This window comes from Cricetulus griseus, chromosome 2 (assembly GCF_003668045.3).
Source record: "Cricetulus griseus strain 17A/GY chromosome 2, alternate assembly CriGri-PICRH-1.0, whole genome shotgun sequence".
NCBI lineage: Eukaryota > Metazoa > Chordata > Mammalia > Rodentia > Cricetidae > Cricetulus > Cricetulus griseus.
In genome coordinates this window covers 451,921,995-451,945,900 of record NC_048595.1, presented here as the reverse complement: position 1 = coordinate 451,945,900, position 23,906 = coordinate 451,921,995, and the positions used below count along the sequence as shown (strand labels likewise).

At 42.9% G+C, this 23,906-nt stretch overlaps 1 protein-coding gene across 2 annotated transcripts in view; it reads left to right on the top strand.

The window, feature by feature from the left end:
• Efna5 (ephrin A5) overlaps positions 1-23,906 on the top strand; it is a 284,838-nt gene that overhangs the window by 217,349 nt on the left and 43,583 nt on the right. For both annotated transcript variants that reach the window (XM_027397737.2, XM_027397736.2), the window contains exon 2: positions 18,428-18,720. In XM_027397737.2, the coding sequence (XP_027253538.1) occupies positions 18,428-18,720 (293 nt within the window). The remainder of the gene's footprint in view (positions 1-18,427; positions 18,721-23,906) is intronic.

Genomic DNA, 23,906 nt, shown 5'->3' with positions numbered 1-23,906 from the left:
AAACGGGTGGTGAGAAGGAACTTGACAGAAATTGCTAGATGATGATGTCATTCACTTTTCTCTTTGCTAAGCTTGCTGTCTTCTCTTGTGTGGCTTCGCCCGTCAGTGCATCTGAGAACAGGTGGAGTAATTAACTGTAACTACACATTTTCTTGTAACTTCTTGGAAGTTGCCACCATCTAAATTGTCCCGAGTTCTGCCACCTTCTGTGCAGAAAGAGTTGAGTCCTTTGTCCTTTGCATAGTTTGTTGCCATGATTTTGTTTTGTGTTTCATTTTTTTGTTTGTTTGTTTGAAACAGGGTATCTACATATTCCTAGCTGTCCTGGCACTCACTCTGTAGACCAGGCTGGCCTAGAACTCACAGAGATCCACCTGTCTCTGTCTCCCAAGTGCTGGGATTAAAGACCTGTATTGCCATGCCTGGCTTGTTACCATGTTTTGTTTGTTTGATTTGGTTTGTCTTACCTTTCCATGGAAGTCCTCACCCAATCATGGTGCTGCCTTCGTGAGTGGTTATTTCAGGTGTAATGAGTTCAACTCAGGGATGGAACTGAGTATTTCCTCAATATCTAACTAAATCACATCATTTTAGTTGTTGAAATAATAAAGCTACCATTTACATATGACTGTTTTTTATGCACCCCATTTATTTTTCTATTTGATGATGATGATGATGGTAGTGGTGGTGATGATGCCATGTGGTGTGTGCCATGTGGGTTCCTGGTGCTCTCAGAAGGGAGAGGACAGTGTTGGATGCCCTGGAACTAGGGTTACAGATGCTTGTGGACAGCCATCTGGGTGCTGGGAATCAAACTTGGGTCCTTTTGAAGAGCAGCTAGTGGCCTTAATCTCTGCCCTGTCTCCCCAAGAAGTAATTGTTTCGGCTGTTATGCTTGTAGGACTGGAGGTAGAAGCCAGGGCCAAGAATATGCTAGGCAAGCACTTTACGGTTGAGCTACATCCCCAGCTCATGTCTTCCCCATTTATACTGAAACAGTGATACTGGGCTTTTCACTTATTTATTTAAAAAGTGATAAATTAAGAGATTAACTAGTTTGCTCAAATTTACAGATTGCAAAAGGCAAACCCAGGCTTCTCAGTTCACACTTACTCTTCTTTCAGCATGTGGCATGTAAGATCTCCAAAATAGTGAACAAACATTGAGGATTATCTTTAACCCTCCTCTGATATTTCTGCCTCTCCGAAACCTTTCTCTTGTTCATCTCTTTTCCTGTAATCCTACAAATGCCCTGTTTAAGCCCTCTTCATATCTGGGCAATCACAAGAAAGCAGAGCGTTTTGTGTTAATCTAACTTGTAACTTTCAGCAATGCCACATAGCATGCATAGAATAGGGCCTCTAAAAATAGCCACTGGATACATGCAGAAGTGAATAGTTTATTGGCACATCCAAGGAGCAAAAATCCCCAGCTGAAGCCTGTGATTGTGTGTGTGTGTGTGTGTGTGTGTGTGTGTGTGTGTGTCCCCGCGTGAGCGAGCACGCCTGTGCGAGTGTGCATGCGTGCCTTGTCTATTGCAACAGAATGCTAAAGATCTCTTTGCTCTGGGCTTGCTTTCTTTCTGTCTAGGCTACCTTACCCAGGGCTAAAAATATGATCACTTAAGCATTCAAACCCAGTCATGTCTGCATCTTCTTAAAAATCTTCCCTGTTCCTTCAGTGCCTATCAGTCGTTTTTGTTTAAGGGGAAGTTTTGGCTCTCCTCGGTAGCTTTGCTTGCTCTCAACCAACTCATTGTTTTAGGTCTTTCGGGATTTGCAGGTCCAGGAGCCTGGGAAGCCCACCGTTCCCCTGTTCCAAAATCTGGCTTGTCTGAAGTCTTCAAGAACTCATTCAAAGTCTGTTTTTATCGTCTAAAAAGAGACATAGCACTTAATATCAATGTCTCTTATGACATTTGTTACCTAATCATCGTGGTGATTGATTTGTGTGGCAGTCTGTCCTCCATCCAACTGTCTGTCTATTCCCTTGTCTCAATTCATTTCTGTTTCTCTGTCTTCAGGTATAATGCCTTGAACCACAGAAGGCTGGCAGTATGCTTCTCTGTATGGAATTGATCAATTAACAGAGATAAGACATAAATTCGGTTTCACAATCAAATATGTTGTTCTAGCAAAGTGCAGTTTTAAATTCAAACACCCCCCTCCAGAAAACTATATATCACAGTGCAGTATGAACACACTTTATGGAACCTTAGTAGAATTCAGAAGTCACGGTGTTCTTCTGCTGTGTCGTTCTGCATTTCTGTCTTTCTATTCAGGGTTTCTTTCCACAGGCCTCTTCTTTGTCAGTGTTTCCCCACATATTCAGGGGTCTGTTGAGTACTGTGTGTGACAGGTGTTAGTTGTTGGAGAAGTGACAATGTATTAATACACTGACTTGCTAGCGTGATTTTTCTGACAGACACACTCCATACATGTGTGAGGACTCATGTTCCTGTAGGGAAGGCATAGGACCACAGGGACTGTGCTACCTTTGCAAATTCACAAGGAACCCTTCAGATGAATTAGCGTTTTCCCTTTCCTTTAGACACAAACAAACTGGTCTCCTGCAAAGTCTGCTTTTCAGCTAGGCGTGTGGGTGGGCACTTCTAATCCCAGAATTTAGGAGGCGGATGCAAAAGGTTTGCAAGTTGCAGGCCAGCCTGGGCTGTATAGCAGGTGTGAGGTCTGCCTGCGCTGTATCCTACGGAAACAAAGTAACATTTACCGATTTGCTTGGAAAGACCTATTCTACGGAAACAAAGTTACTTTTACCGATTTGCTTGGAAAGACCTATTCTACATCAACAAAGTTACTTTTACTGATTTGTTTGGAAAGACTATTCTACGTCAACAAAGTTACTTTTACTGATTTCACTAAAAGTGTGATATGATCATAGTCCAGTCTTCTCACACCACATAGCAGTTACTGTCCATATCCTCACTTGTAAACACCCTGGGACTCTCAGGGTGCCTGCTCACAGGCTGTTTCCCCCCTCCTCCTCCCTCTGGTTCATCCTTCCTTCTGTCCCTCCTGAGAGCATCTTGCTATGTGTCCCAAGCTGGCCTTGAATTCAAGCTCCCTCTGCTTCAGCCACGAAAGTATTTCGGTTACAGGTGTGCAACATAATGCCCAGAGCAAAGTTTAAAAAAAAAAAGAAAAAGAATTAAAATTTCCTTGTTTGTGGCTCTCAAGGGTACCTTTTTAAATTATCTCAGTAATACAGTCGGGTCTCCTTCACCATTAATATTTATTGGGCACCTACTATATACCAAGCCCTGTACCAAGTACTTTTAGTTTTCATCAGCACAAACAAATGCCTAGGCCTAATGAGCATTGTAGAGGCATCATCACAATCCCAGTGTTACTGAAGAGGAAACCGTCAGTGGAGGGTGGTGGAACACACCGAGGTTACACAGCAGTAGCAGAGCCCCGAGTTGAAGCTGGGCAGGTGGCCTGGAATCCATTTCTCTTGACCTTTTCTGCTACACTGCCTGCCAGAACAAACAGATAGTTGTTTCTTTCAAATTATCAGCAATGTCTAAAAGTTGAAATATCTTTAATTAGCTCTGGTTTCCTTGATAACCTCCAGACACTAGAAAAGTTAACGTACCATATGCGCTCAAAAAGCCAGGTGCCACGGGAAGGACTAAAGACAAAACTCTCTTTCCACACTGGTTTCTACTTTTGATTATTGACACCTCCCAGGTGGTTGCCGGGATGCCTGTTAGTGTTCCTGGACATCTTGAGCTGCGGAGACCCTCCTTAGAGAACTCTGGGTGGCTGACCTCTCTGCCTGCCAGGTGTCCCTCTGCCCCTGTCAGACATCCCTGGCTGAGCACTGCTAGAATGTTCAATAAGCTGAGAAGCCTCTCGCTCACAGGCTCACGAGCGTCTGTGACTTCTCCACTGTAGGGTTCCTGCTTCCAGGGCCACGCGGAGCAGAATGAGAGCAGACACTGGACTCTCACATCCCCTTCTTCCTCCAAGGGTCTGGATAAACGGGAAGAGTGAAACTATGACGTTAACATGCACACTCTACAAAGTAGACTAAAAACAACTGGGGGCTTCAAAAAAAAAATCACATCTTATGATGGCAACTCCTGTGTACTTTTGTCCTATGATCAACAGCGGAAACCATTTTATAGTTTTGTCATTATTTTCAATACTAAAATTAGCTGTGTTTGCTTGAACCCATAAACTGGAATCATTGGGGCTAATTAACATTGAAAAGGTTGTAGGGGTATATATTTATGTCTCCCAGTGAAGTAGCAAATTGAGAATTATTTGGGATGAGTAGCAAATAAATAGCAAACCTTTTCTGGAAAAACAAAATCGTTCCACTGGGGTTAAGCATTTTTTTTTTCTAGTTGTCACAGTAGAGACAATTTTACTTCTAAGTTTGACTGCATTGCCAAGTAGATCTGGAAATGGACGTGTGTCCTGCATACAGCAGCTGTGCTTACTTGTTTCATAATCTGTAATCTCAAATTGTGCTTCTATTTTAATGTCAGTGTGCCTGAAGCACGGGATTCTTCTCAAACATTCAGGCATAACTATTTAAAATTGAAAGGAGAAGTTCCAGCAGGAAATATTCTCATCTTCCCTGAGATTTTTTTTTTCTTCCCAATGGGATGACGAGAAACCCTTCTTCAAGCCATCCGCAATTTCTCCCTGCACTGCCTTGCTCACACACACTTCTAACTGGAGCTGTAGACACGAGAGCGTGTAAAAATCTGTGCAAGTCTGGCTTCGAATTATTGTTAAGTCAGCCAGGACCTTACTGGAGTACAGAGGATGAGACAACAAGAGTCAAATCAATAGACACGAAAGGCAGGCAGGCTTGCATAAATTAGCACTCTAATAGGGAAAGATAAATGTGTATTCTCGTTCATCTTTCAAGTCATACACGCTATTGAAAAAGGTCTAAGAGATAGCAGCTGATTTATTTTCAGCTTTGTTCAAGGGTGCAGAAATGGGAAAATGCAAGTAAATTGAGCACTGAGGAGAGAGCTCTGAGCTGCTGACATCAGATCGATGTATCAAATACAGTGTGGAGAACTCAGCATGGTGTGTCCACATGGAAGATTCTATTGTCAGTGTTCCTTACAGAAGCATGAACACTCAACAGAGATCTCCAGAGGGCTTGCTCCATGACTGGAATGTGTCCTCCAGAAATGAGGTTCTGATCTTCACATCCGGGTACTTGCAGCAAGCCATACATTCCTACTGTATCCACTGAGCAACAGAGGGGAGGATTTTTCTGATGTTGGATGCATGAGTGTCTAGAACCCGGGCAGTCATTGATCACTTGCTACTGCTCTGCTCCCCAATGGTTTCATTATGTGTCACCAGCTCAACTCAGGACCTGAGTAATGTATCCTAACGGCGAGTCTGTCCCCAGGATTTCAGTTCCACTGTGTGCCTTTCAGGGTACAGTGGCGTTGGCATGGGCATCACAAGTGCTGGGCTCTACAGCTCCTCATCATGATGTACCTAGGGAACAAAAAACTTGCTCTGTCACTTTTGTCTGACCCTTCCAGTACCTTGTTCATACATCTAGCTACCCAAGAGGAGCCGAGCGGAGCGTATAAAGGGCTGCCAGATAATCTCCATTGCCTTTGCTAAAAGGTCGGAAAGTCAGCCATGGATTTGTCATCTTACTTGGGCAGCGTCCAGCCCAGGATAGCAACCTGGTCATGTGTGTTGTTGGGTGATCCATTGTAGAGTGATAAGCGATGCGCTAATGGTTTTATGTTGGCATTTCTCCAGAAACCTCACATCCAGACAGAGAGAACCCTGCTACTCTGGGAGAATTTGGATGTCCTCTTTTGATGATACTAGAATACCATGACTTGAGTACCCGTTTTTGAAGATGGGTATAAAATTCAGGAGCTGGCTGGCTGTTTTTGTCTTCACTAGGAAACTTTCCCTCTTGGGGAAGTCTTCGAGAAATTCTCTTAGGGAAAATACTATCTGTATTTTTGTAGGAAAACTAATTAATTCGTCAGTACCGTTTTGGTCCCAACAAATCCAAAAAGAATAAAGAGAATCATGTCTGCCAATTATCAGAATTTCTTATCTTTCTTTCTTTGCATATTTTAAAAGTAGATCTTCTATTATACTTAACTGTAATCAGTACTTTGTGGTCTTATTATATAGCTTTGTTTCATTAGGGCAATGAAAACGGTATTGAACAATAGCAATATAATGCAGGGAAACAGTTTGTAATTCAGTTGGAAATGGCTAATGCAGTAGACAGTCGATAATACAATCAGCTTGACTTTCCTAGGAAAACATGAGCTCAATTTCCTCTGCTCCCCTTGCAAATCTTCTCAGAGGGCGGGGCTGTGGGAATGCCTGGAGGCACTCCCAGTGGGTTGCCCCTGGAAAGGAAAGAGGTGTATGAATCAAATTTGGACTGCTACTTAAATTTCTGGAGGGGCAGCACTATTCAAGGCCAATGTTCTCTTTGGGGGGTGGGGGTTGAAAAAGATACTAGATAATTTCCAGGTCTGAAAGCAAACATCTGTATGACATGACCCCTCAGAACCCAAGCACTTGTATGGCTCATTATATTCTTGATGGGGAAGTAAGGTCCTGGTGCAATTGTTGCTGACTATGAAGTATCAGGGGACCATACTCAGGCTCACCTTTGACCGGCTTCCACCATTCATGATGCATACACTTGTAATTCCTGTCGGTCAAGTGTAGTCAGCACGAGGAGTGTCTGGGACACAGAGAGGAACAATCTGGGAGACTGTTAGTGGAGGGAGGGGGGATGATATAATTAAGTTTTAATATTAAAAAAAAATCGGGTGGTGTTTTAAAGGTGTGTTTAGGTAGAACTTTATTTACTTTGGCTCTAATAGCTGAGTTGTGACTGTTGAGTCAAAACCGAATGTTGGAGTTTGTTTGATAGGAGCACACAGCACATAATAAACAGGTAGCTTCAAATACCGTGCTGAGAATTCCTGTCCAGCTCCTGCCTGAAGATGCTGCATCGCAGTTTACCAAAAAGAAAGCCAAGAACCTAGTGCCCAATTTCCAGTTGTCTCAGGACTTTCCATGCCCTTAGCTCGAGTAGGCACAGTCTCCTCTCAGGTAGTGTAACTTCTTAAATATCCTAACTGTCAGAGAATGATAGTGATTCGTGTGTTCATTTACTCATCCATCATCTTTAGGGAATTAATTATATATTGTAGCCACAACCTTGATATGAAAAACAAACAAAGCTAAGTTTAATGATCTATCAGAAGTTTGCATACAGAAGTTCATTTCTTTAGCTTCGATACCAGCAATCTTTATTTGTACTAAAATAAAACAAAAATCACTTATTTGGCCCTCTGTGCTTTTTCAGTTCATTTCTGCTGGGAAGTTAGGATAGTTTATAGGGGCTGGAGCGATGGCTCAGTAGTTAAGAGCACTGACTGACTGCTCTTCCAGAGGAACTGGCTTCAATTCCCATCCCTTACATGGCAGCTCACAGCTCTCTGTAATTCCAAGATCTGACACCCTCACACAGGCACACATTCAGGCAAAACACCAATGCACATCAAATAAAAGTAAATAAATTATATTTTAAAAGGATAGTTTGTAACTCCTTAGAAGTCAGCATTCTGAGCTGAGGGATGCCGTGCGCTTTAGATCATGAATCCATCATCTGGCAGTAAACCCTTTCCTCCAGCCTCTGGGGGTCACTGTCCGCTCCAGTTGGGCTTGACAGTACCAACAGTGGATGTGCTCTTCTCCCACCTTGTAAACCGACTTTCTGTGCTACCTAACCTGGTCAAAGCTTGTCACATGATACTCTTGCTAGTTGTGGATGTTATACCAGGGTAACCGGTGCTTTTAGGGACCCTGTCTTTTACTTTTCTGCTGAACTCACTGTATTTGGGTGGATCTCAAGTCTTCCTCCCGTTTCTCAGCTACGGGGTACTTACTCTGAGTCAGTAATTCTGATGTCACCAAAGTGCATCTTCTGTTTACCAACGCCCTACTTCGCTGAGATAAGGCTGGAAGGTGTGTTTGATATTTAATGTGAAGGATGGGGAAAAAATACAAGTTCTTTTTAGCATATAAAATGGGTTATGATTTTAATTAAGTATTTGGCATGTACAAAGTAGGAACCAGATGTTGAATTAAAACTTCAACAAATGAAATTGGCCTTTTCTGTAAATAAATTGAATGATGAGCTATCGCCACATTTGTTCTGCATTGGACACAGATTCGGTGTTTAACTTCCAGGCTGATTTAGTAGCTCCCACAGGAGCCATAAACCCATTCATTGCTCTTTGACCTAGCTCATCAGTGCTGAGTCTGTGACCACCATAGCTGGAGTTTTGTTTTCTCCCTTTGAGAAGACAGACCACTTTGAATAACAATAAAATGTTAATGTACACGTGGTGAAACCTTGGTATCTGTGATTAGACTGCTGAATGTAGAGGAAAGCCAGTTGTGACCTCTTCTTCTCAAAGCTCACAGTGCTGACTTGTCACCCAGCATGGAGTGTCCCTTGTCACCTTAGCTCATCATCCTAGTATCTTGTGTCCTTTGAAACTCGAGGCCTACACAAGTGGCTCATTCAAACCTTGGAGCAAGCTGTACCAAAACTTCTGGAAGCTCAAGAGGAAGGTCATGTACACTTGCTTTGAACTATAGTTTTGAAAGTATGGCTTTGAAAGTAGAATTTATTAAAACGGAGTGGGTGGAGGAAAACCATCCACCATATTCTGTCACGGAGATAAACAAGATTGAAATAGGTAGAGCTGTTACTGTGCATGAAGATCCCCAAAGTGCCGGGATTTCTTTCTAAGAACTAAATGGTGAGCTGTTTATCTCTTGCCCCCTCTGTTTCCTTGGGATAGAGCAATCCATTTCTTATTTTGAATGCTGAGTTATTCTCACATAGATCTTTCTGTGGTCCAGCCTATAAAAGTAAATCTAGGAACCAGCTGTATGAATGAATATCCTTTTAATAACTCCAGGGAAGAAATCATCCTAACAGTAAGCAGCATAAACCCATGTTTATGGGATGACCCGTAATACCCAGCTCCCCAGGCTTAAGCCACAGGCCCCCCGCCAACATGTGCATTAAATGGTGATTTCCTATGTTCTGATATTAAGAAGTACCTTGTGGTTTGTTGTGTTCCTAAGACACATTTACTATGATGTTTGAAGGGTGCTAGCATATTCCGTCTTAATTCCCAGGGTCAAGGAGGTGGGGAATGGAGTAGAGACTTTTTCTGTCACACCCTTGTTCCTTGTAACTCTAAGTGAAAGCCTTGCTGAAATCATGAGACAGCACAGTTGTCTCATGATGACACAGCCACTTCTGCAGTGCCGTAAGTTAGTGTCAGAGGTGCAGCTATCCCTTCTTGGGAAAACAGCGTGTCCTGCCTGCTCAGAACAGCTCATGGCTGTTGAGCATCACTACACACTGTGGGAGGTGACAATGGTGATGTAACTCTGCCCTCTTCCCTCTCCTTCTTCTCATCCCTTTCTACCCTGGACATTTTTAGTTATTCTCTATTGTACTTCATCAACTTACGATTCATTATTATAGTCACTGATAACATTATAACTTGAAACCACTCCACTTTCTTCAATACTATCAATGTGAAGTTAAAAGCCCAGTCAGTATCAGTTGCCCCAGCTACTGGTAAAAGCTACAATAGACTTGGTAACTTAAGTAACAGATTTATTTTCTGGAGGCAAGGGTCCCATAGCAAGCTCCGGCAGGGGTTGGTTAGAGGTATGGGAATGGCTGTCAGCATCTCCCTTCTCATCATGCCTTCCCATGGTGGACAGAGGGAGCGGTCTGTTATCTGTTAAGAGGACACCAATCCTATTGGCTGAGGGCTCTTCTTTTCTGTCCCCTTTAACCATCATTACCCTCATAAGGACCCTGTCTCCAATCACATTCATATACAGGTTATGCTTTCAGTGTAAGTCGTTCAGGGGCAGAGAGACATTCAGTGCGTGGCACTGCAAGGGGGAAAAGCGTGTCTCCAATAGACAGCAGGCCGTGATGCACACCTTGCTGCCGGCGTCTAAGCTTCAGCCTGGCCTTTGCTTTGTGCTTCCTCTCCATACACAGTCTCTGATGGTGATAACTTCAGGGGAAGCATAAAAAAGCCGTGGGAGAAGCCTGTCTACCAGCCAGGCTTTGGGCAGTGGCCTGGGCTGGCTAAGGGAGAGAGGTAGGAGATGTTTCTAATCCTCAGGCATTCCGGTCTGCTGGAGACCAAGGACAATGAGTTAATGCTGGTCTTTATTCACAGAGGTCTGAGTCACTCTTCGGCGGTGACTGGTTGATTGCTGAGAAATTTGATTTCCTCTCCTCGCTCTGGGTTAAGCAACATAGAGGCTGGGTGGATGTCGGGGAGTTGGTATTCTCCATATCTCCTCACTGCGGCAAAGCCCTGCCTGCTTTGGTCCTGACCTGAGCAGACGGGAGCCTCCAGACCCAAGGAGCCTCTGGATTGCCAGCTTCTGGTTGCCGGGGACACAGCGGTAGAACAGAACAGTGGCTGGCAGAGGCTGAAAGGAGTCTTGGGTGTCCCTGCCAGGGTGATAGGCGGCTGCAGGGTTTTGTGAGGCAGTCTGCTGAACCCTCTCAAATGGAGGCACCCAGTGCTGCTCAGCTGTGTAATTGGGATGGAAATGGGCCAATGAGAGGCAGCAGTTTGTGCTTAACCTTTTGGGAGTCTTGTTCCAGGAGACTTGGGGGGGGGGATGCAACATTACAAATAATAAGCTTCTCTGCCTGATTTGTAATGAATTAGTAATAAACAGTCCGGTGCTGTAGGAAAGTCTGCGATTACAGAGCTGCTTCAGCTAAGAGCACGGAACCACATCTTATTTTGATCAGCTGTAGCATAGCAAAGACATGTAATTATCATAATCTAACAATTAGCTTGGCATCACTTTCCAGTGTTTAATTACCCCGATAAATGGTAATTGAATAGAGGACTTAATGACAAGAGAGAAACTTTCATTCTGCCCTAGGTGCTTAAGTTGTCTACTCGGCTAGGCATAATTTTCTAGCGTGGCTTGAACAACAGTCCTGGTTGTCACTTTCTGTCTTGCAGCCGCCATTATTTTGTTTCATGACCTTGACCTTTGTTTATCCTACCATGGAACTCTCCTGGAAATTTGACATAGGGATCCAGTATCCATAAGACTGTTGCATGTCTTACATTTCTTGGATATAATATTTGGCTAAAATGTCCCTTCTTTGGGTACCCATCAAAGTGAAGGTACTAGGGTAGATCCTGGGCTGACTGAGACAGTAGATGCTGCAGCAACTTCAAGGACATAGATGGGTAAGATCCCTACAGACATGTCCTGGTTTCCCTCGGAATCTACCCATTTTCTTTGGATGAATTTGATTCTTTATGATTATAGTGAACATCTAGTTTCCCAGATTTCATTTCCATTCACTTCTTAACCTTGCCCCCCGTCATATTTTTGATCCAGCTACTCAAAAGGTCCTAAGTGGCTGGTGAACCTGGCTACCACTTGAATGCCATCTTGCCTTGCAACAGCACCGATTTCTGCCTTACAAACTGAAACTTCCATCAGATGATATTGCTTTGGTTACTACTTGGCATACATGCTCCCTTTTGGATGACCAGAGTCATAGAACAAGCATATTTCCTTTCCCTTGGCTTATTGGGTTTCATTTTTTTTTACCAATAAATTGATATAGATTAATTTCACATGGGTCCTGGAAAATCCAGTTATTGAAAAGTCAAGAGATAATTGGGGGACTCGGAAGGTAACTTTCAAAAAGTGACTGTCAGTTCATACAATATCAAATCATTATTTTCCAAAAAGCTCTACTTGAGTTGAAGGAAGTAATTATTTGTAATTATTCTTTGTTAATATTATTTTTGAAATGAAGAATGGCCCAAAATTCTGCTGGATACTACCATCCTGCCAGTCTGTTCAATTTGTCCCTGAGACATTAGCTGTATAACCTACTTGGTGATTCTTTTTCTGCTCAGTCTGTATATATGTGACAGGATCTCTGCCCCATGTACATAAGAGGCCCTAAAATTCCAGATGGCTTAGAGCCTGCTGCCTAGCTTTGTTGGAAGCTCCTGACCAGCACACATAGTGAGAAACAGCCTGTTCTGCTTCGTAGAAGTTACCAATGTTGGGACCACACTGATTGCCAGATGTTAATTCTTTACTTTTGTTTCGAAATCCCCTTTCGAAAACTATTTGACATGATCTGTGATGTGCGGGTCTCGTTAGGTCTCTGCCTGGTAAGCAGGCTGACTTGGCCTGCTCACATTGACTCACTCTCCACTCCATTCCCGAGGCTTCATTGGGGGCTTAAAAGCAATTAGACTGTCACCCAAAATACCCAATCCCTTCCTAGAGAAAAGGCTTGTTTGGGCTCTGCCAATTTAATGCTTTGTTTCCTTTGGAGCCCCTCTGTCAAGTTAATACAACAAGCTCCAAATGAGTTAGAACACAGGGTGAGAGACCATTCTGTGGGTCTTGTGTTTGAAGCAGGTGCCACTCCTTACAGGACATACAGATTTTAAAAGCCATTAAGACTGGCGTGCCTAATACTAGAATAGCAACAAGCGAGAGCTGCTTAAGATTCTTATCTCCGCATTTGGTATGGATAATTAATATTGGATATGGGGCATTGAAGCGCACACACTTAGTACAGAGAGAGAGAGAGAGAGAGAGAGAGAGAGAGAGAGAGAGAGAGAGAGAGAGAGAGAGAGAGACCAAAGCCACAAGTTAGCATGTATCCCAAAGATCCTCCTGTTTTAGCTCAGGAGAGAGGGGAGAAGCTTAAAATTAGCAAAACAAATATTTGTTCAGCCTTGGTGATACGGCTACCATTTATCTATGCCAGCTTCCACTTGCTGTTTATATTTCATGCTTTAACCTCTGCAAGAAAACAGAAAAAGAACATCTTCAGATTTAGGGCAGGGACCATAAGGCTTGCATTCTGCGCTGAGAGAAAGAGCAGAAGGAGCTGGGTAGAACCATACGATGGAACAGGGCTGCTGCCCTGCCCATTGCACAGAAGCACCCTTACAAACTGAAGCCCACGTCTCTTCCAGGGCCCAGTGGGTCCTCTTGGGACAAATGAGAAGCTCTTCTGCCTAACAGACACATCTTATTCTGTAATTAGACTTTAAATCAAAACTAGTGGGATTGAGAGACAGTGCTGCCGAGACATAGTCACTCTAGATTTAGTTTAAAATTTGAGAAGAACCCTGAGCAGATAAATTTGCTCAATCTTGGATCATAAATCAGGTCTTCTTTTGCATTTCAGTTCCAGGATGTAATACATTAGGTTGTCCCGTAATTAAACAAGCGACAGCTGAGTCCTGTTCAAATAGGAATGTAAGAACAGTCACCTCTTGACATATTAAGATATATTTCAAATGTAGTAATCAACTATCCGATTGGGGAGAAATAACATTTTCATTGTTGAGCTCTTTAAGACATTACCCGCAGGGGCATAAAATTGCCCTGGAGCTCCCTAACTTCTAATGGCCCTGTCGACTCCCAGTGATGCTGTTTCTGTATTTATGGAGTGAAGCCACTTCACCTAGGAGCTGCTTGATAAAATACCTCACTATGTATTTCCCTGGAAGCAGGCTCTCTGCTGTGCCAGCAACATATGCTAAAGGCCAATTTAGAATGTTTTAAATATGCACCATCCCCTTCCTTTTCCAGCTACTAAAATGAAATGCTGTTTGGCTTTAGCAAAGTAGGATGGAGAGAGAGGAGGAAAGCGGCAGGAGAAAATGGCGAGGGGGATGGTTGTGCTCCCGCTGCACTGTGTATTGGAACCCAGGCCACTGCTTGAGTCTTTTTGTTGTTTGTCCTTTTTGGCTGTCAATACCCACAACACAGGGGCATATGGTAGAGGAGGAAGTAAGGTCAGTGACGTGAAAAACCATTCACTGACAAAGGCAGTCGGCAGTATCTATCTGCTCTAACCAAGAGTCACCAAAGGACACGATTAAGTTAAGAACTCCACTGATAACTAACCCAAGTACTCAAGGACTACATGTTCCATTTTTCAGTGACCCCGAGTGGAAAATAAAGTAGTTAGGAGGACAGAGATGTTATGGTTTAAGCTAATGGATGCTGTAAAATGATAGTTTATATCTCAGGAGGAAGTTGAGGGCACATTATTGAGAACTAAATGAAAAGACAATGGCCATCTCTTGTCTGCATTTGATTTGAGTTTTGAGATTCAAGTCATGGTTCACTTCCACGGCACACGTCAACCAAGGGGAGAGATATTAACAATGGTTGTAAATTGATAATCAAGACTACATTTAGCAATATGATGGAAAGTCACCAGCCAAATACTGTGAGACATGCCCACTTGCCTGCATTTAGAGGCATGGCTTCCCGGGTTCCCGTGCCTCCTTCTGTGGTCACATTGCCACAAGTAGTCTTTGCAATGTTTAGAATGTGCTTTTCCTCTAACCTGTCAGGTGGCCTCCATCTTTCCCGTCACTTTGCCATGAGTCAGTCTGGGTATTGGTGATGATCATAAAGACTTTGATTTGGTGCTGAATTTTATTCTCAATCGATAAAATGAAACTTTGGAAATGTAGGTGACATTGACTCAACCAGTCTATTGCCATATTTTGATAGACATCTGTGTTTTTGACATAAGAACATATATATTATTGTATGTTGTGTGGAACATTGATATGACCAGCCATGTATCCCAGTGGGAAACAGGCACCATCTTTCTATGCATGTGAGATGTTTCTGGCTCCTAGGCTATTTACATTATGCAAATAGTCACAATGGTAACTGCTTTATGCCGATGAAACCCCCTTATTAGAGTTTTCATGCTTTTATGGAATGAACCATGTGGTAATTCAGTAGAAACTGGATGAATGATTGCTGCTTTGTTGGTGGGCCACCAGATATTACAGTTTTTAAAAAGAGACAGTGGTCTCAAAGAGGTCACAACTACAGACACCATGGGTAAAATTAGAGGAAGTAAGAAAGAGAAGTTTGCAGGAAAGGGCCTAAGAAACATACTGGCCTGTTGAAGTGGTGGCTGTGTCACTCATAGCATCTAGAAATACTGGCATGCAAAGTCATTCTTTCTTGATGTGTGTTTCTTCTTTAATGTGAGCCCAAGCTCATGGAAGCTGCTTCCTGATGGAAAAGGATGCCTCTCTGTGACTGACTGCTGCACTTTACTCTGTGACAGATGAGAATTGATGTGAATGAGTCAAGAGCTAACACTGCCATCTGAGGCTTGTTTTACACGCTGACGTTCCCCTGAGTGCTTGGGTTAGGGGTTTGGAATCAAGTAGTTTGGCAGAGAAGAGGAGCAGGGCTTGTCCTATATTGGTGTTACCCTAAAGGAAACTGGTACCCACAGTTTTAAGAGGGTGCCATTTTAAGAAGAGAAGTAGCTACAACGGTGGGGCTGTCACCCTATGGGGGCCATTGTAGTTTCAAAGACAGAATGTGCTTTAGAACCCAGTAAAACTTGGGTTCTGATTCTATCCCCACTACTTATTTCTTACTGTGAAAAACTGAGCCAAGAGGATAATATCCCATCTGAATGTTGTTCCTGGTTGGTGAGGTAGACATATTATAACTACTCCATATGGTTGTTTTGAGTATTTCATGGCATATGTGTGTCATGTATGTAGAACACACACATATATCCCCAGTACAGCAGATGCTTGCTGTATCAGTAAATGGGAAAGAGAACTGAAACCCCATCTAGAAGGAGAATTGTCCCTCTAGGGAGGGAGAAGCAGACCTGTGGGCTTGAAGTTAGCAATTTAATCTCTTAGGAAATGTAACGTGAAGTGTGTCAGCTCTGAGGTCAGACCACTTTGGTTTCAGCTTCCTTCTGTCTTTTAGCTGTGAACACTGTGCACATGGCTAGATTCCCTAATCTCAGTTTCTTTGTCTTTGAATGGATATAGCAATAGTGAATATTCTGTGGTGCTGTGATGGATGTTAAACTGAAATAATGAATGTAACATACTACGTACTCAATAATATTGGTCATGCTTGTGTGCTCCTTCACAGTAAGGAGGCCGTGACCACTTTGTACCCACAAAAGGGGGGTTGGTATAAAATATCTAGTCCTAGTCCTATATTTTTCTTTTATACCTAAGCACATTATATAATAATTTTCATGGATTTCAGTTAGTCATTCTTATATATATATATATATATATATATATATATATATATATTGTCTATTCTTTGACATATAAATTATTAACAAATGTGCTAATTAAAGATCTGAAACAAAACGGACAGGCCTATAATTCCATCACTTAGGAGGTAGATACAGGAGGTTTTGGAGTCCAAGGCCACTCTTGGCAACATAGCAAGTTCAAGTATGGCCTCTGCTACATAACAACCCATCTCAAAAAACAGACAAGCAAACAAGGATCTGACAGGTGATTATCATCTTCAGCAACTGATAGAAGAATGTTTGTTGCTAGAACAATCACATTCTTAAAATGGGCACCTCAGCAGTTCACTTACCTCCCGTGAGAGTAGAGCATCAGCTGAGGGTTACAGATCAACCCAATGTAGACTGGGTTTTCAGTTCCACAGTCTGCTACATTAACATTTCAGTGACGTTAGCAGAGAAAAACGGAAAAGATAAAGTAAACCCGAGGTGCCAAAGAAAAGTGGCAATGTAGCCTTTTATGGCAGGATAACAGAATTCTAGAATAAAAATAATAGCAGAATGAATCCAGGTGACAACAGTTTTTTAATTTTCATTTTCAATTTGAGCACTATCATATGCTAGTCAAGCTAGCATGAGTGACACTTAGGGAAGGAGAGAACGCCCCCCCACCTTGAATGTCTTTAAAATCTATAATAATAATATAATAGTATAAAGTGCATCTGGGCATCGCCTTCTGCTGCAGTTCTTGTCTGGCTCTCATCCAAAACTGTCAGGCTACTCTTGAGAACTGATGATTCATAGCCCGGCACCTTTTATCTCAACATTGCAATGTCTTTTCTTTGTACTTTAGCACTGATGTTACCTTGATGTTCAGAAATTTTTCTTACATCTTAACAAATCATTGTCTGCCAGTAATGGAGAAAATGTAAACTCATGATCATTACAAACACAAAGAAATAAACACCCGTGGTTTTGTAGGAAATGCCTGTATATTTGAGGATCCTAACTGAACTGTAAATGTTCTGGTAACTTCCTCTTGTTTTTTGAATCGGCACTTTTCAAACTCAAGATTCTCTTTCTATGCTCCCCTCTGCAGAGACTTGAGGAGCCATGGGAGGCAACCAAGACATACTCTCATTGTTATACTAGCCTATGTGAAAGGAAATGGAGGCCCTGGTGGTTTATGACTTACACTCATCAGATACAATCTTTAAAGCCAGGTCTACTCTCTCAATGAGTACTTCCCCCATGTTCCTTTGTGTCTCAGAGAGGAATCTTTGTCAGAGAATATTTAGCATTGAGAATAAAAGTGGTCTTTTTCTCCTGGGCCTGAACAGGAGTCCCATGGTGCTGAAGGGCTCATTACTGCTTGGGTCCTACATTTTAAGAAATCGTTGGAAAACCGGAGGACATGAGGAGGGTCTTAAAATGAGGAGCCTGGGAAGCATCCCAGAGATAACCAAAGGGATGAGGATTTTCATGTTCGAAGAAAGGAGGCTACCGACGCAGTTGACATCTCTAAATGGTTTATGGACTACCTTGTGGAAGAGGAATTAGATTCGCCCTTTGTAACTCCGGGAAGCAGAAGTAGGGCCAGCGGGTAGAAATTACACAGAGGCAGATTTATGCTCAATATAGGAAGAAAGTCTCTAACATTTAGAGATGTCCAAAAATGGAATCGACCAGCTCATCATCCCTGGGAAGTGTTCGTGTGAGACTGACTGTCCGGCTTGAGTATTATGGGACTTTATGGGTGTTGTATTTCAGCAGTAACACAGTTTTATGGTGAACCTTTCTGAGGGCTTAGGGAAAAATTTCCTCACTAGCTAAAAACAAAGGCGTTTTCATTTTTATAAGCTCTCTGGCCATGATTGTAGACTGAGAAGGATTTACCTATAGGATTCTTGCTTCCCATATCACTGTATTCTGTGAAATACTTTCCAGTTGATTGGGGAAGATAATAATTAAAACAGAGAAGCTATGCTTTTATAGATCTGAACTGGCACAGACATGTGGTATTTACAGAGCCGGTGTGTTTGTGTGTGTAAGCGTGCGCACACACATGTACCTGTGCACTTACATTTGCAATGTTTCCTGTCAGGCTCTGCATCATAACAGTGCTCAGTAAGAACTTGTCCCACTATGTGCTTTAGCTCCATAATTATTGAGGTGGTCCACTATTGATTCCGAGGAGAACCACTTTCCCTGTACGAATTATCCTTTCTTTCTGTTTTTACAATAGATTCCAGAGGGGTGACTACCACATTGACGTCTGTATCAATGACTACCTGGATGTTTTCTGCCCACACTATGAGGACTCTGTCCCAGAAGATAAGACTGAACGCTATGTCCTCTACATGGTGAACTTTGATGGCTACAGTGCCTGCGACCACACTTCCAAAGGCTTCAAGAGATGGGAGTGTAACCGGCCTCACTCTCCAAATGGACCACTGAAGTTCTCGGAAAAATTCCAGCTCTTCACTCCCTTCTCTCTCGGATTTGAATTCAGGCCAGGCCGAGAGTATTTCTACATCTGTGAGTACATAGAGATTTATTGTGTTGTGGGGCAGCTGCATTTCTTTTTAACCTATGTTTTGGAGAACTTTTAGAGCTGGACCCTGAATTACAGATGTCTCCTTGTAAATGCGTACATCATGATCCCTAGATACATTAGCTGGGAATTGAGAGCCCAAATTAGATTAAAGACACACCGCTTCTTCCCCTATGAAATTGCGTGTCAGCCTGTTCAGTGAACCACTGCTGACTTGTATTTCTTTTAAATGAAAATTGCCAGGACTTTTTTTTTTTTTCTTAAGCTTGGGGAAAGAAAAAAAAAGATTCCTGAAAAAAAATTAAAGGAAATAATTAAATTTACATAACTTGGAGTCACTGCATTTCTTATTCAGGTGTCAGCAATATCCTTTCAATCATCCACATTTTTAGTGGAGAAAGCCACCGCTCCTGCAAATGTCAGCATGCTGACGATAAAATACTTGCTTTGCACCGAGGAGGGAAGACAATTATTAGGAGCAGCTGTGTCTTTCGACAGGCAAGTGTGAAGAAGTATCTAGGAAGAGTTCCACAGGAACTGGTTGCTCACCTGTGAGTGTTGTGTGACTAGCCTGAGAGAGCTCTGACTGTTCTCAGCGGACTTGCATTAGTCACAAGGCCACGGCCCACCTTCCGCCCCACCCCAAGCGGCATTGCTAGTTCAGGTGTCATACTCTTAATGATTATTCTGAAGTGCTTCTCTGACTTCGCTATGCACGAGACACCTGAGGGTCTTCTTGTCACACAGATGTGGACTTGAGGTCTGAGGTGGGTCCTGAGATTTTTGCATGCATTAAGTTCCCAGGTAGTGTTCCTGTGGCTGGCCTATGGGCCACACCCTGAGGGACAGGGTTGTAGACAATACCAGCTGTAGGCCTCTTGGTGCATAGCTGACCATTTTTTACTCTGAAATATTTAGACTCTAGTTGCTAGACTCTAGCCTTTCCCATGTTCACTATTGGCTGAAGGTCATGAACGCCTGTTTTGCTCGTTCATGGTACATTTATTGAGGAGCTCATGTTAGCCCTGAAATGCTGGGAGGTACGAGATGAAGATGTTCCATATTTTTGAGTAGGAGGCAGACTTCTAAAGAGGCAGTCCTGGTAAGGACAGGTGCTGAGCAGTGATGCATGCAAGGGCCAGGAGGGCTTGAGGCCTACCTTCTTCAGGAATGAAGAGCGGTTGCTCCTGCTGTGTAGAAATCCACCTGATACCACTCTGTGTGCTTGGATTCATTTTCCCACATCAGCTCACCAGACAGACAAACAAGACAGAGAACATTCCTGGTTTTGTGACTCAGTTCTCCCATCCAAATGTCTCCACCCACATGCTTTCTCTCCACCTTCAGAAAAGGGAATTTTACAGTCAGTCAGATTTCACCGTCGCCAAGGCTCTCTCACTTCCATTGGAATTGGATTTAAAAAAGGAAATTGAACAGTACCAGTTTTATTATTTCAGTACATACTTCTGTTTTTAGTCATGAGAAAACATGTAAAAAATAAAAAAGCCTTGATGCTATCTTATATTCAGTCCATAAAATAGGAAAAGGAAGACTGAGTCTCACAGATGCAGGGAAGACTGGCACCCAGTGACCCCTCACGTCCTCAGGCAGGGCCGTCACGGCGCCACTGACTCCTGTGTGAAAGAATCCTAGTCAGCAAGGGAGGGGGGCAGGAAAGAGGAGGTATTCAGTGGTGGGGAAGCATTAATTTCATTAATCCCCCAACTGTAAGTTGCTGTATTATAAGCGGGAAATTATTACCAGAACGGATATCTTATTGACTTCTCAGATTTAAAAACCAACCAACGCATAAACCGAAAACACGGAGATAACATCAAGGTGGGAAACACACTCACTGGCTAAACTAGTTGATTGCATGATTATTAGAAATTATAGAATCCATTGAGGTCCATAAGCAAGATGCTATTCACATATACTGTAGTGCTTATGACTGGGTTTCTCCTCATTTGTGGTTAAATTCAATATTTCACTAAAAATCATTATGTGTCTTCTATAACATTCATTTAACGGAGTCATTTAACTGTCAAGGGCTCCCGTCAAAGTAATTGTTCCAAAATGCTTCAAAATATCAAGAGCTTTTTGCTGTTCAGCCGAGTTTAACTTAAATTACTTTTTTTAATGAAAGGTAAAATAGCACAAAATTAAGCAGCAAAGCGATGTTCATTTACAAGAGGCACAGTGGCCTGGTGTTCAATTAAATGGAGTTTTCAACCATGTTTTCAACCCACAAAGGCATCCCTCGCTGTCTGCTCCACAGTGAAAGGCTCTCCTGTCCTCCTCTGCTGGGAACAGTGACACAGCTACCATGGGCGTCCCAGCACGTTCCGTGTTCTCTGCTCATAATTAAAGCCAGGACTCTTGAGGGGGACCTGGCCCTCAGTTGGATTTCCCTTCTCCTAAGATGTGTGGAAGGAACACAGTGATTGGGAAAGGGCTTCTTTCACACTTGGTACACCCATCTTAGAAACAACCTTAACGGCCCAGCGGTAGAAATGAGAGAATGTTCTTTTGAGGACAAAGGGACCAGGTGTCTTAACATCTCTTCTCACGTCTCCAAAACCAGGAAGAGGGAGAAGCCCACAGCCTACCATCTGTCCCGATTTAGGCCTAAGCTCAGCTGTGAGGTGGCGGGGCAGAAGGATAGACACAGAATTGGCAGAAAAGGCAAGGCAGGCATTTCGTAGCAGGGGTACCCAGACTCAGACAACACACAATCTGGGGGATTCTCATCCATATCCCCTTCATCTTCAGGAGGGCTTATCTCCCTGGATTTCTTTGCATTGCATAAGTCAAGAGAATTTGGGGTGTCTGGTCTACCTTCAAGGTGAAGTATCCTTCGATGCTCCAGCTCCTTCCTTCATCTCTAATGAGGGCTTGTCATTGACCCCCTTCTCTCGGGGGCAGTCTGCAGATCAGAGTTGTGACACCTTGGGACTGCTCCCGAGTCTGACCAACAGCTTTTAATCCCTTGATAAGAGGAGTGGCATCCTAAAGTGGCTACGGAAAGATTGGTGGCGTTTCTGTCAGTAATAACAGATTCTCAGAACTGCCAGTCAGTTGATTAAGGCAATACTCATCTGTATAGACTTTACTGGGCATGTTCAATGTTGCCCAATAGCCCGGATATATCCTATGGCAGCGGTGGCTAGGAGTGTGGCCCTACACGTTAGTAGACCACAGCTTGGCGCCCCAATGCTAGTGCTTTTTATAAGGAAATAGAAATTTTAACAATTAAAAATAGTTTTGAAATGTTCCTCACAAATACTAACATTTAGAGAACGCATTTAGAAGAACACTTTCTGCTCTTATATCTATATCAGAAGAGATAAGAGAAGTCACTAAAATAAGGACATGAAGTCCATAGAAATACTGATTTGAAGGCAGGCTTTCCTTGGGGGGGGGGTAAAAACGGTGATTGCCTAGCCCATCAGTTGCTGTAATGAGCTATTTGAACTCGAGTAAATCATCTAATGTCTTTGGAGCTCTAAGTCTACATCTGTAAAATAATGTGGCTGAAATGAATGATTTCAGAAATTGCTTGAAACTTTAATATCCTCCTGTTATTAGTTTTTATCTGAGGTCTGCAGCTTCGATAACATCTGTGCAGTGGCCCAACATGGTGCTGAGTAGGATTCAGTAAATGGCGACCAAGGGAAATCTGCGAGAACACGCAGAGTGGAGAGTTGTGTTGAATCTTACTCCTGTCACCACTGTCTGTCACAGGATCCTCTGTGACTCCCCAGCTCCCAGCACGGCTGCGCCAGCCCTGTCTCATGTTGTCTGAACCAGGCCAGCAAGGTGCTCCATGGTTTCATTCTTCCTCTCCCAGCCATCCTCCCTCTGATTGTGCCCCTCCTCCCTATTGCAGTCCCGCTGTCCTCCATCCAACTCCCTGTAGCTAGGAAGCACACCCCACTTGGGGTGGGGCTTTGGCACTTTAATGTCTCTCTGCCTCATTCATGTCCCTTGCTCTTACTCTTTTTAGAGGTGTGTTAATAAACGTCTTTATCACAAAGGCTAAATAAAAATATAAAAATAACACTTTTTTATTGTACTCCACACCCTTTCTGTCTTGTGTTATTATTTTTCCTCAGGCACTTATCACTCTTGACATTAAATATTTACGATTTGTCCTTCAGAGCTGTTTCTGCCCTGTGGCATGTATTATACTGTTCTTCATGGAGAACATGTTCAGTAACTAAGAGTAAACACAACACATACCCCGTCCTAAGTACTGTTCTGAGCGCTTGGTCGTTAAAACGGTACCGTGAGATAGTGTTCTTCTTTTGTTGTGAATGAAGAAACTGAGGCGAAAGTTGGATAACATGAAAAAACGGTCCAGGGGCATAGCCTATGAAAGAAACGAAGAGATACAAGTTCTCATGTACTGCAGAAGGAAGAGTCTATGTTTTTATTTTTTAAGATTAGAAATGGGCTCCAGAGATGAATCAGTGAAGTACTTTCCAGACAGGACGTGTGTTTGGATCTTCAGTGCCATGTGAATGCTGGGAGGGTGTAGAGGCTTGTTTGTTATCCGAGCACAGAGAGAGCAGAGACATTTGTGTATCTTCATCCCTTCAAAGGATGCTTTCCTGTCTCCATGATCAGCTCTGTCCCTCTAGGCAGCTTCCAAAGTCAGAGGAGTTGCATTTTCTAAAACAAAAACCTTACATTTGCTATATGCACAGAGAGATGCCCAAATTGGATTATGATTATCTCTGGGCCCCCGAGTTAGTCCATCTTTGTTGTTTTGTTGTTGTTGTTTTGTTTGCTTTTTCAGGACAGGTTTTCTCTGTGGAACAACTCTGGCTGTCCTAGAAATAACTCTGTAGAGCAGGTTGGCCTTGAACTCAGAGATCTGTCTGTCTCTGCCTCCCAAATGCTGGAATTAAAGGTGTGAGACACCACTGCCAGGCATATTAGTGAATCTTAATGAATATCATTTTCAGAAAATGACAATATGAGGGCAAAGGATGGTAGCCTTTGCTACATCTAATTTATTGCTGGGTGCATTCTATGCATGGGCATATTTTTCAAAAATCCATAATATATTGTTCCTTGAAATCATATTAACTGTCAATCCCCCATGTATTATAGTAGTTTATATCTTTGTCTTAGGCTGTGAGATGATTCTAAAGTGCCCTGCTCG